Source organism: Astatotilapia calliptera, chromosome 13 (assembly GCF_964374335.1).
Source record: "Astatotilapia calliptera chromosome 13, fAstCal68.1, whole genome shotgun sequence".
Lineage (NCBI taxonomy): Eukaryota > Metazoa > Chordata > Actinopteri > Cichliformes > Cichlidae > Astatotilapia > Astatotilapia calliptera.
The window spans coordinates 19209509-19222302 of record NC_137434.1 but is presented as its reverse complement, the minus strand read 5'-3'; the positions used below and the strand labels follow the sequence as shown (position 1 = coordinate 19222302).

Genomic DNA, 12794 nt, shown 5'->3' with positions numbered 1-12794 from the left:
AAAATGACCCTACTACTAATTTCATGATCTCATCAAATACTTTTCCAGTGAGTCTGTGGTCTCAATCACTAGATTCAGGTCTTCTTTAATACTACATGATGTTCATTTTCTAAATTATGGTCCCATTTAGAGTAAAATAGAAGACAAAGCAGGGTATGTTTTATGATTTGGCTGCCTTTCCTCCTCCACCTCCTTATGTCTTGCTTGTTTGTTTTCTTTTAAATGCTGGTATGACATCCATCGTTAATATAAAACCCATGGCTGCATTGCAGTAACTAGAGCTGACTCATAATTGATTGGATTTTGGGGTATGGTGGTAAAAAAGAATAATATTTAGTCAACCTTTAGCAAAATTTATGGGGACAAAAACACAGTTAAAAAATGAGTTTCCCTCACACCTGACACCAGGAAAACACGTTTAGCATGGCAGTGAGTTCACTGTACTAGCACATAAGCTAGTTGCTAAAAGAAAATATGCAGTACTGGATGAATGGAGGAGTTAAGTGGGGGGTAAAACAGGGCTAAAAGGAGAGCGAATATCAAACTTGGGTTTGGTGGAGGAATGCTAATGTTCATCCATAATTGCTTGATGTGTAAATAAACAAGTGTTGAAAGCCACTATACACATGCTCAACCACAAATAAGTCTCCTGCACTGCCAGCACAACCAAAGACACACATACTCACGATCTCACAGCCAGCCATGAATGCATAATACAAGAGAAGACAGAAGGGTACATGAATAGACAAGGTGGTTATCCATTTGGCCTTATTGGAGTTCACCAACACATTAACTCAGAGCTGCCACATAAGCGCTTAATGGAGTACCGTTTAAATGCTACTGTATGCATACGTCCTCTCACTTTAAAATATATAATAACTTTATGAATAAATAAACAGATGACTCTGAGAAGAGTGTGTCTCAGCAAAGTGCTGCGATCATCAGTCCCAGCGCTGACCTTAAATGCAAGCAAATTAGGGAACGTTTAAGCACGCATAACCAGAAGCAGTGTGTTCATGCAGACTTTGCTCCATCTACTGATTTTTTTTTTTCTTCTTTCTTTCACACAAACACACTGGTGGTTGCATGATTAAAAAGCTACTATGACTTGTTTACATAAGCTGAAACTGAACTGCAAGCGGTTCAAGTGGTCCAAGGAAAAGGCATCAGAGTTCAGGGCAGCGAATAGGGGCACGTAGCTACAGTTACGCAACAAACTGTATACATTTTACAAACCCTATTAACGTTTTCCCTTCCTTTTTTTGTGAATTTACAGCGTTTTGCTTTTTTCCTGCATTTTCCCACCATCTGTGGTTCTTCGTTTTTTTTCTTGTTCTCCACTCCACATTGTATTGTAAGAAAATTTGGATAAGCAAATAGTGGAATTGAATGAAAACCACTGACATTAGATAATTTGACACATGGAAGCATGGTGGCGCCAAGTAAGTGACCAAACCAACTGTGTAGTAGTATTTCAATGTAAAACAACAATGCTACATCACTGCCAGGCAGACTTGATCAGATTTTGTCTTTCTATGAAATCGGGGTTGGTACGCTCTTCTGTGAGGAGAGATGAAGTGCCAGTATGACGCCAGAGCCTGTAGTTATCGGGTGCGGATGGGGACACATCACATGGGACGCACAAGAGAGCGTCTGTAGAGAGGGGTTTTTTTTGTACCCTACCCGGAGGTATTGTGGGCTCGTGAAGGAAGAAGGAAAAGTAGGGTGAGGGGAGATTACATCAATTCATAGGCTCCTGACTCACTCACACGCCTACACACACACTGTAGACTCATAAGTCATCTGCTTGGTGATAGAGAATATTTGACGTACGTGTAAGGGAGAGAATGACAGGCTGAGATAGCGACAGAGATGTAACAAGACATCAAACCTCCTACATTAGCTAATTATCAGCCCTGACTCTCAAAGATGCGGACGATTGAAAAGTGAAATGTTTAATCTTTGCATGTGACACTTTGGCACTTTTGAATACTTCTATAAAGGTATCGTTTCCTCTCTATCCCCAGGCTCATCTCAGCACCCAGACCTGCGAGGCCCATCGGTGCCCAGCTCTCCATCATTTACACCAAACACACCCACAATGCTTTGCAGTGGCAACTCTGAGTCCAACCTCAACACTCCTTTGAATATCAACCTCAATTCAAGTCTCAACTCCAACTACCACACGCTTTTTTCCTCCTCAACAGGTTTGTCCAAGCGTTTTGGGTTTTTTTTCTTTCCTTTCTTTGCGTATCTTTTCGGAGAAGTTTCGTGACATCTTTACAAGCCATGTCATGGTCTCCGATTCAAGTATTTCCACATGCCTTGTTTTTTCCAGATTTTCCATTGTGTTTATAAAAAGAAAATGTTTATGAAATTTACATTTATTAAAATGCAGAGGTGCAACAGAGCAGTGAAACAGCCAGCAGCACGCAAACGCTGACTGAACAGCACCAAGACGTCAAGTCGCGATGAGCACGTCAGTGCATGAAGCAAATATTTACCTTGGTGATGTGAAGCAGCGATCCTTGACATCACTACCGTCCCAAGCTGCCGGCAGTATGACAGCAAAACAGGAGTGATGATTGGAGTGCGCACTCAGTTATTCTTGCACAAAGTTGTCCTGAAGCTTCATTAGCAGGAAAAATAGGGGAATAGTGCTGACAGGTAAAATAAAAGATGCGTTGGATGTAGGGTACGTCGGATTGAGCAGAGCTGAATCTGTCTGGGTGAACTACCTGGAAGGTTTCTTCCGTTTTTCTGCCTCACCTTCAGACTCTCATATCTCTAATGGCTTTCTTTTGTCACCCCAGGTACAACCCCAAGCTCTCCATTCTCTAACCATCCAGAGTCCCCCACCTTCCCATCCTGTTCCAGCTCATGGAGTGATGAATGCACCATCTGCTATGAGAATGCAGTGGACACGGTCCTCTATGCCTGTGGGCACATGTGTCTCTGCTACGCCTGCGGTCTCAAACTCAAGAAGATGGCGAACGCGTGCTGCCCCATTTGCAGGAGGACAATCAAAGATATCATCAAGACCTACCGGAGCACGTAGGCTCGATAGGCGATGTCAGGTTCAGCTCGGCACATTGTCAAAGCCATGTGAGACTTTGTAAAGACACGGCACAAGCCTTGATCGTTTGCGTGTGCAGTCTGGCTCAGGTACTTTAAACTCCACCATTAAAGCGTTTTAATTATATCATGTCTAATGCACATCCTTAGCAAGCTAACAGTTGGTCCACTGAGATTCATCAGAGATCAATCCAAACGTACAGTGTGATCAACGGAGACACATTTTTGTGTAGTAACAGCACAACAACAACACACCTTGACCTACTTCCACTGAAGAGAAGAAGTAATCTGAAGAGGCATCTGTCCTACTTTGCCACAGTAGCTCATCAGTCTGCTGGTGATAGCATCACTGCTGGCTAGTTTTATGAGAATTAAAATTGTCCAGAGGAGTGGAGAAATAAATCGGTGGTTTCACCAGCTGCTCCGTTGCAGTTTTTCAGGCCGCCTTGGTTAAAGTGTTTTTTGGGGGGTTTTTTAAGTAGAAGCTCATGGCAAGATCAGATCGCGGTGAGGAATGAGTAGAAAGACAGAGAAAGAATGTGGCGAGTGTGGTGTGTTTGTGGTGAAAGTGCTTCTCTAGCAATAAAACACAAAGAAATGTCTGACCCTACAGGGTGAAGAAAAGCCGGAAAGGGAGCTCTGTTGGGTTATAAATGAAGTGTTCTGCTGAATATCTCAGCACCTGCTGTGCTTCTGTGAATGTCAGCCAAAGCAAGATTGCGCAAAGGGTAAAAAAGTGTGAATGTTGTCACCGCAGAAGGTCACGCTGGCGGTGAATGAGCATGTAAATCAGTGAGGAGGAGGAGGAAGGAGGCGAGAGGATGTTGTACGTTTGGGATGGAGACAGGGAAGAAAGAAGCGTCTTTGCTGCATGTCAGGGTAAAGAAAATGTTCACGCAGACGTACCAGATACAACTTTAGAAAGCCTGTAAAATGAGGGACTTGCGTGGATTGCATGTCCTGCTTCTTGGCAGCCGTTCACACCATCTCTGGCTGGTTGCTAAAGCCTGCTGGATGCTATAATTGCACAAACGTCATCCAAATAAACAGTGGTGGGCAGGGAAGCATTTTAAAATGCTGAAAGAGCACATGAAGATGATGAATCAACCTCTTCATCCCTGAAAGAATCAGGGAATATGAAATCCCACATAAGTTACAGATGGCTCCTCTTACTTCAGGTTACGCCCCTCTCTTTCATGCATCGAATCTCAACGTGAATAATTGCTTTCAGTTATGACATATTTATGTGTCCTTGAGCGGATTGGAAATTTAAAACAAATCGCAAGTTTGTCATCAGCGGCAAGGATGTAGCTTGTTATTGTGGGACATTTGTGTAAAAAATGTCATTTGCATATCAGTTTCTGAGTGCTGCTCTCCATCGATAAAAGCAAACTCCAAGGACACTTTCACTTGACTAATCTCTTGCATTATGTACTGCTTTGAAATGTTAAGAAACACAAGATATGTTCAGGTGTTACTCTGGCCTCGCTGAAACATTGCTCATCTTTAAAGTAGTAAGTGCTGATTTCTTTTCGAGCTTGTCGTCTTGTGGGGGAAAATTGGCAGTTACTGTGTGGATCATTTGAAGGACAGCTAAGTTTTCTAGTGTGCCTTTTAATAAAGAGAAGCTTGGACAAAGTTAGGCTCCTCACTGTGAAAACCTAGAGGGATGCCAAGGTCCTTTTTTATCTTGGAGCCACAGGTGGAAGCACAAAAAGATTGGAAGCAAACGCATCAATGTGCTTAATATCAGCGTGTGCTTTTTATTCACTGCTACTAATGAAATGTTTGTGTCACTACAGTGTACAATACTGGAAATTAGTTGTGAGCGTTGAGAGATGCTCACAGTGTACATTTCTACCTGGGTTCGTTTTCCTTCCTGACCAAATATTACCTAGCAGAAATCCAGCATTGCTGAACATTTGAAATGGATGAAACGGTATTGATGAGTGTAATATTAACTGTACATTATGAGGTTTATTTATTTTTCAGTGCTACAATAAGAAATTATCACTGTTTCTTTCGTATGTGTGGGTGTAGTGTCCAAAAAGTAAGAACATTGTTTATTTTATGGTTAGCAGACAAAGACAAAAGGAAACTTTTATTTCCCTGAAAGGCCCCTGCGGATGTGTCAGCTGATTTTCACTGAAAGAAATAGTTTGACATTTTGGGAAATGCTTATTCATTTTGCGGTGAAGATTCAGATGAGATGATCCGTTCCGCTCTCCAGTGGTTGCATGGTACGTACATTAAGTCAAGCACTCTATTTAACTACATTTTTGTATTTCGCTTGAGCATTTCCAGGATTTCAGAGAGAAACATTCGACTTTTGGGAATGTCATCTCAGTCTGTTGCTCTTCATGGAGCTAGAAAATCAAATATTACTTTCTCTAAAAGTTAGAGAAACTGAGAACCAGATGATAATGCTACTTCACGACTGATGGATATTTAAAAAAGCAACTGTTTGCTTACAAGTTTGCCACACCACGTCAAACCGTGGCCTACCTGAACAAACACCCCGAAGGCTTCGCTGTTTGCCTGCCAACTCGTCCCTGCCAAATAATAGTGCAGCCAAATCTGTCACACATCCTCTGGAAAAGTGGTGAATGGTGTAATTTGTACACTTTGATTGCAGCCGTGTGATATTTTTGGAGGTACTTGTTGCAGCTCACCCGACTCTGTAGAAAGGCATCTCCAGACAGATAAGAGAGTGGTATCACTCTATTCATCAGTTTCCCAAAAGGCCAAATAAGAGAAAATCAAATGTAAAGTTGGAATTGTTTAGCTTTACCTTTTGGTAATTTATATTTCTCCTAATTGAGCGTATTTAAACCGTGTTGTGGCCTGTGAGTAGTTCTGTTGATTCCGAGAGCTTCTTTTTTTCCCCCCAAACGTGACCAAACTAATCCGAATGAGGCAGTACGTGAAGATGGGCATTGTGTATTTTTGGACAAGAAAATTGTCTCTTTATTTTGGTTTTCTGGGCTACTTTGTGGTTTCTGAATTCGCTAATTATGTTCTGTTTGTTAAATAAAATTTAAATCACTGGCTTTCCTCTTTGTCTGTTATTTCCGATGACTGTATAACATGACCAAAAAAAAAAAAGAAAAGAAAAGAGCACACAGAGCAATTCTTTCGATACAATAAAGAGTGAAAACTGACCATTTCCATTTAACTGCCGGGGTGCTTTCTCTGTTTTATGCACAGCAGGAAAAAAGAAGTCAATCTTGCACAGACGGGGAATGAAAGTGCATTAGCGCCATTACCTTTTCCCAAAATATACATTATACAAATGTTTCATTTGTGGGAGATTTACCTCTTGTACATGAAAATTCAAATTAGGCAATAGCTCGAGAACTAAAAAGGCGCCCAACACAAACATTCTCTGCAGTAGTATACTTGACTAACATCCCACCATATACTATATGAATAACAAAGGCAATGGCTTTTAGTAAACGGCTATAACTCACAGGGAAACTGTTTAGAGTTGTGGTATGTAGACCTGGACAGAGTGAACATCATCTGTTATTTACTACCCTGCAGGCCTGGCTCTAATGCAGCAAGGTTTTAAGCTGCACTCCAATAGGCACAAATACAGCCTGCGACGTTCGGACATGAAACAGGCAGCAGTGTGTTCAGAGGTGAGAGGGAAATACACAACCAGGTACTGTGAAAGTGACATGAATACAGTACATCTCGCTGGTGTCTGTGTACACACAGACTTTCCACTCAGACCTCTCAGTGAACCTGGCTGTGGGCCTTGTGAAGGCTTAAGGGCTTGCCAGACGTGTTTGAGCTGTGTTATGGTATCTCTTCTAGACAGCTGTTTGGTCAAACGCGCAAACTATCAACTTGTATTAATGTATTAAATTTGTATTCCAAGAAGGCAAGGCACTATCGATTTTGAATTTTAACTACACATCAGACAGTCTGAGTTTGTGTTTGTTCCTCTGCTGTAGCCGAGGCACTAAGCAGCTTTTGGTATTCAGTGTGATGTAAAAGTCTTTTCCTCAGTCAGATTGGTGGCATCGAGGGACAGACTCTAAAAAGTGTTATTTAAAAACTGCAATTTTTTTGTTTTAAAGTCCCTGATATCAAATGAGTCCTTTCAGCCTTACAGTAATTATTGAGCTGATGAAGGCACAGGTGAAGGTCACAGTGATGCAGTGCTTTGTCTGCACCAAGATGCTGAGTACTGCTGCCATCCAGTGGCCAGAAACATGTCCAGCATCTTATGCACCGGGCAGAAAACACAGACAGTATGATTTAAAAAGCTTTCAGTGCATTTTGAAAAAAACAAATATTTCATTCAAAAACTCAGTCAATACATGGCAAGTCCATTTTTTATAAATAGTAATGGCAGTAGGTTGACAAGAATCTCATTTTATAGAATCAATTTTGACCATTGGCCATAAATATAGATTCTAGTACCATTCTTTAATCATTACATATATATAGTTAATCAAATATTTTCTTTCCAGGTGCTATAAATCACATTTTCCATATTTCATCATCATAAACTATCAGCTAGTTTTCAGATACTTGTGGTGACACAATGAGGGACACATCGCTTTTAAATTTGAAGTCCCCGATGGTGTAATGCATTCCCTTCTTCTCCCTGTCTTACCCATGTGATTCATCATTTGCATTCACAAGTAAATGGCCTGTGTTTGTATATTTTCTAGTCCCTAAGGACCCCAAAGCGCTTTACACATCCAGTCATCCACCCACACATTCACACACTGGTGATGGCAAGCTACAGTGTAGCCACAGACACCCTGGGGCGCACTGACAGAGGCGAGGTTGCCGAACACTGGCGCCACCGGGCCCTCTGACCACCACCAGTAGGCAACAGTGAAGTGTCTTGCCCAAGGACACAACGATCGAGACTGTCCAAGCCGGGGCTCGAACCGGCAACCTTCCGATTACAAGGCGACCTCCCAACTCTTGAGCCACGATTGCATGCATGTAAATAAACATGCATGCAATTGTGCACATTTAACTTGTTATAAAGATGATGAATGGACATCCACAATTAGTTCCAAGCCAATGACTGCACGAGTCTCAACAGTGGGATGGACATATTCCACATTAAATTCCTGTGGGCGGTAAATCTTATTACAATTCCGGAATCAAATCCGATATATATGAAATATGCAGAGTCTGACACTGGAAAACCACTCCAGTGTTTTGATTTGGTGTTTCTCTGATTGCAGCTGAAGGCGATCATATTATACGTCTCCAGACTGGTAACTTAAACGTTTGCTTTGCGAGTTGATGCTAAATTAAGTCGCTCAGCAACCGCAGAATGAAAGCCAATGTCAAACGTGCAGGTTCTCCTAAAGCAGTGCTGCTGTCAATTAGAAATGAATGGAATCCTAAGCAGCCCAGGATGATCTAATTTATTTGAATGAAATCATCTGGCTGGTAAAACACTTGAGCTGTATTAGAGCTATAGATATATGCAGATGTGGAATGAAACTAGATATAAACACATCCAATACTGAGATCTTTTACAAAGTTAAAGGTGGAAAGAGAACTGAGGGGTATCCTATTGCCAGTGATTATGGCTGGTAATGAATTTCATCATACTTTCTGTCAACTGTTAACAGGATTATACAAAAAAAACTACCCACCAGAATTTCATGAAACTTGGTGGAGAGCTGTATTAAGAGAAAAAAACTTTTGTGAGTGGGTGCCGAATCAAAATGCTTTTGTGAAACAAGGTATTGGCCTTGGGAGAGGATGTCCTCTTAGTGTGCCCTTCTAGCTCTCAATCTGCTCAGATGATAATGATCACATTCACTCACAATAAAGAAGTGCCCCTAAACACACCTGCAACGCAGACAGGAATAATCTCATTTTGGTTTATCACTTTTACAACAATATCAGTTTTTTAAATGTGTGAAAGATGACTCGTTATTTTTTCTTCCTTGATAGGTCCTAAAAAAATGAGACAGAAAATATTAAAAATGAAGCATTTTAGCAGCATTTAAGGAGTATCAGAATTCTATATGTACATCCCATTTTACATAATTAATGCTGTTCAATAATGCAGTTTTGTGAAAAAGACCGTTTTCAAAGAACTTTAGAACAGTTTTTAGCAGCAATAACTTGAAAGGATCCTTTTTATGTATGAGTTTAGCAATCTTTCAAAGTGCTGATGAACAAATTTGGCCCACCCTTCTTTAGTTCTTTGAAACATTTATATATGTCCCAGCATATAATTTTATTTAAATTCTGGTCTGGACTTTGAAAGGTCCACTGCAACATCTTGATTCTTTTCTTTTCTTTCCATTCTACAACAGAATGGCTGAAAAAAGTAAACTGTCCTGTTTATGACTCAATTTTGGCCAAGCTTGGCATCACATTTGACTCTGGAATACTTTGGTATTCAGAGGAGTTCACAATAGACTCAGGGATCAGGTGCCTGGGTCCTATGGCAGCAAAATAAACCAACTCATTTCCCCTCCACCACCATAATTGGCAATTGGTATGAGGTGTTTGTGTTGATATGTTTAGTTTCATCCGTCCAAAGAAAATAGTTCCATGCTGCCATGTTCTTTTTATATGTATGTTGGGAACCATGGAAGTAGGAAAACAGCAAGTACAGGTAAAATTTTAAAATTAAATTAAATTTAAAAAAACAGATGAAAGAACAAATGAATGTTCAAAAGTGCATTTATTAAAGTAATTCTTTTGGCACTTTAGTTATCATCACTGATCAAACAGTTAACATCAAACAAAAGTGAGAAGGTGAGCGTCCCCCCAAAAAAGGAATACTGTCAAATTTACTGCCCAGCAGAAATTCAAAATGTTATTATAATTAATAGAGCAGTTCATTTTAGAAAAGTTTAAATGACTTTTGCCTTTGTAATAATAAAACATGTATTAACATAATTATTAAGTAATGAATTTACAACATTTTCACTGAGCTTTTGCCTCTGAAATTAAAAAAAAAAGTTAAGGGAGCTCTGCTGTAACTGTTTTGAACTTTAAGGGAGAGAAAATGCTTGCAAATTATTTCATGAGGACAAAATTACATAATTAAATGGATAAAATATTTCACATGAAGGTGACATACAGTATAAAGAGATATAAAAAAAACATGCAGCACCAAAATTTTACTAACACAAAGCAGCTTTGGCAACAACAGAGATTTTCTTTAGGAAATACTGTAAAAAATAACAATTAAAAAAAGGTTTAATTTCAACAGCTCAAGGCATCGTCAGTATAATGAATCATTTCAAACATGCAGTAAGCTTTAAGTTCTTAAAATGTGTTTAATAAAATTATGTTAAAAACTAACAGAAAGGGGTTCGAGGAGCAGACACAAAATGACGTCTTATTTCAAGTTAAAGGTAACCACTGGAGAATATCGTTAACTCACTCTTCCACTCTCTGGTGTTGTCTTTGGTTGTAGTTAAGTCCCGATATATTGTTCCTGATGCAAAGTCTTAGGCACTCTATCATGTAGATTCATATTACCAGATGCATTGTTTCATTACAAAGTTAAAATTTGATGGGGGTGCTCGCTTTGGCAAAGGTACCGGAATTCAATCCGGATTTAATGTCCGGGAGTTAGCTTTTTTTCTTTCTTTTTTTTACAAAATAAGTCTGTTAGAGTAGTCTTTACACGCATGTCCAGAGTTCTGCCAGCTCCATACACGAGTGCTAGTGCTTTTTCTCGAGGTAATTTGAGGGCACCCATCCTTTCCTTGGTCTGCCATTGTCCAGAACTTTGCAGTACCACCACCCATTGGGGTTTTTTTCAAGAACCTCCAGACTCGTCCCCTCAGGAAATCCCATCGTCTCCTCATCACCGGGGTAGTCTGCTATGGAGATGTAAACCTCTCTGAGGTTGTTATGGATGATATGGGGCTTGGGTTTCACTGTAGATACAGGAAGGGCATTCTTCTGAGAGCTGACACCAAGGGATTCAGAGCTGCCAGTACCAGATCTGTTCCTGCTTGGCAGTGCTATGTTATTTGGTGCCAAACTGCGTGGCACAGTGCCAAAGGAGGCATTGCGCCGCACTGTGGGGCTGGCGCGTGGGTGATCTGTTGAGTTGAGAGACTCATTTCTCCTGAGAGAGCCAACAGGGCTGGGACCGTCTCTGATGGGGGCTGAGATGAAGACAGATTGCGGTCTGACAACCTGCTGCTGCTTGATGCTGTTCTGCTTGAACGCGCCAAACAAACCCGTAGGTTTGGAGAGACCACCTGGAGGCTTGGAGGGGATGGGTGGAGTGACCTTCTTTAGGTTTTGGTTAATATTATTCAATGCGCGCACCCTTTGTTCATTCTTCTCCAGACTGTTGGACTTGCTAAGGCTTCCAGGTTTAGTCGGAGTGCCATCGGATTCGGATCCTGCCGTGTCATCCTGTGGCCTGACAGGTTCCAGGTAATAAGTTGGAGCCCAACCCTCTGCATCTCCCCAGCGAATATACCACCAGCCACTTTCCTGCTTCTCCAGCACCTCCACCTCCACTCCACCAGGAAAGCTAAGCTCAGACTCTTGGACTTTCTCGTACGGGTCTGTGGTGCGGTACAGGCTACAACCTTCCAGGTCAGAGTCTCCTCGGCTGCCTTTAGAATAGATGGAGGAGAGATCTGATGTGCTCTGAGATGAGAAGGAGTCCTCAGAGGAGATAACTGAAGCAGTCTCCAAGTCCTCACCTTTAGCTTTGGTACCATTCTTCAGCTGTCCCGTTGGCCGTAATTGCCTTCTTAATGTGCTGATGTCCATCTTCTCTGCACTGGAACTCTTTGCTAGCTGTGGTTTGGGCCTCACCACTGGCCTTAGCTTAGAGGAAGATTTGGTGGATGAGGATGGCTTGCTTTCCTCCTGGTCTTTCTTAGGTCTAGATAGATCTGGGGTGGACTCAGTGGAGGCAGATTTTGGACTGGATGCCTCATCAGTTTTGGTTGAAAATGAGCTCCCATTCAAGTCAATCTTGAGCTTATTACCTGCAGGTTTCCGTCCACCAGATGTTGGGTGTGCAGTCTTGTCATTTTGTGACAAGACATTTGTCTTGGAGGAATTGGAGTCCCTGCTGCACTGCCTCTCTGGGGTCTCCCTGAATGGTCGAAAGCCATCATTCTCATAGATACATTCTTCCTCACCTTCGGCCTCTCCCTCTGCCTCGTGGCCATCTTCAAATGACTCACCCATCTTGAAGGAGGCACTGTGGAGTGATGAGGCTGGTGAAGGCTTTGAAGACATGTGAGAGCCCTTCTCTGAGGAAGTGTCCTCATTCTTTCCATCAACCAAGGAACTTTCTCCTCTCAGAAACTCAAACTCAGACTCCAGGTCCAGATCGCCAATGGCAGGGACATCATATTCTGGCTCTTCATAGACAGGCTTACCAGGAGACACAGGAGATTCTGGGGCCTCAGACCCAGGGCTGCTGGGGGGTGCAGTCTCCACCGAGTCCTGTTTCTTGACAGGTGGAGCTGGAGGTGGAATTTTTGGGCGGCACAAAGTGCTTGTTCTACGATTCAGGTTGGGTTTTTTACGTTTGTCAATGTAGGAGCAGGGAGCCCACCCCTCCTTTTCTCCTATCTGGACATACCACCAGCCACCAGAGTTTTTCTCAATGACCTAAAACACATTTCCAAAGAAAAAAAAAGTATATTTTTGTCTTTATTTGAAGCCATTTTACACATTTTAATTTCAGAGGTGTTATTGAGCTATTGAGCAAGAGATATGTGACTGAT

The 12794-nt window shown here is 41.6% G+C and overlaps 2 protein-coding genes across 3 annotated transcripts in view; one reads left to right on the top strand and one right to left on the bottom strand.

Annotated features, from left to right (window-relative positions):
* The window catches only part of LOC113034880 (E3 ubiquitin-protein ligase NEURL1-like), a 32085-nt gene extending 28883 nt beyond the window's left edge, over positions 1-3202 (top strand). The window contains exons 5-6 of the mRNA XM_026190015.2: positions 2028-2207; positions 2814-3202. Coding sequence (XP_026045800.2) covers positions 2028-2207; positions 2814-3058 — 425 coding nt within the window. The 3' untranslated portion in view covers positions 3059-3202. The remainder of the gene's footprint in view (positions 1-2027; positions 2208-2813) is intronic.
* A 6536-nt stretch (positions 3203-9738) lies between these two features.
* Positions 9739-12794, bottom strand: part of LOC113034806 (SH3 and PX domain-containing protein 2A-like) — a 60099-nt gene continuing 57043 nt past the window's right edge. For both annotated transcript variants that reach the window (XM_026189864.2, XM_026189865.2), the window contains one exon: positions 9739-12678. In XM_026189864.2, coding sequence (XP_026045649.1) covers positions 10750-12678 — 1929 coding nt within the window. In that variant the 3' untranslated portion in view covers positions 9739-10749. The remainder of the gene's footprint in view (positions 12679-12794) is intronic.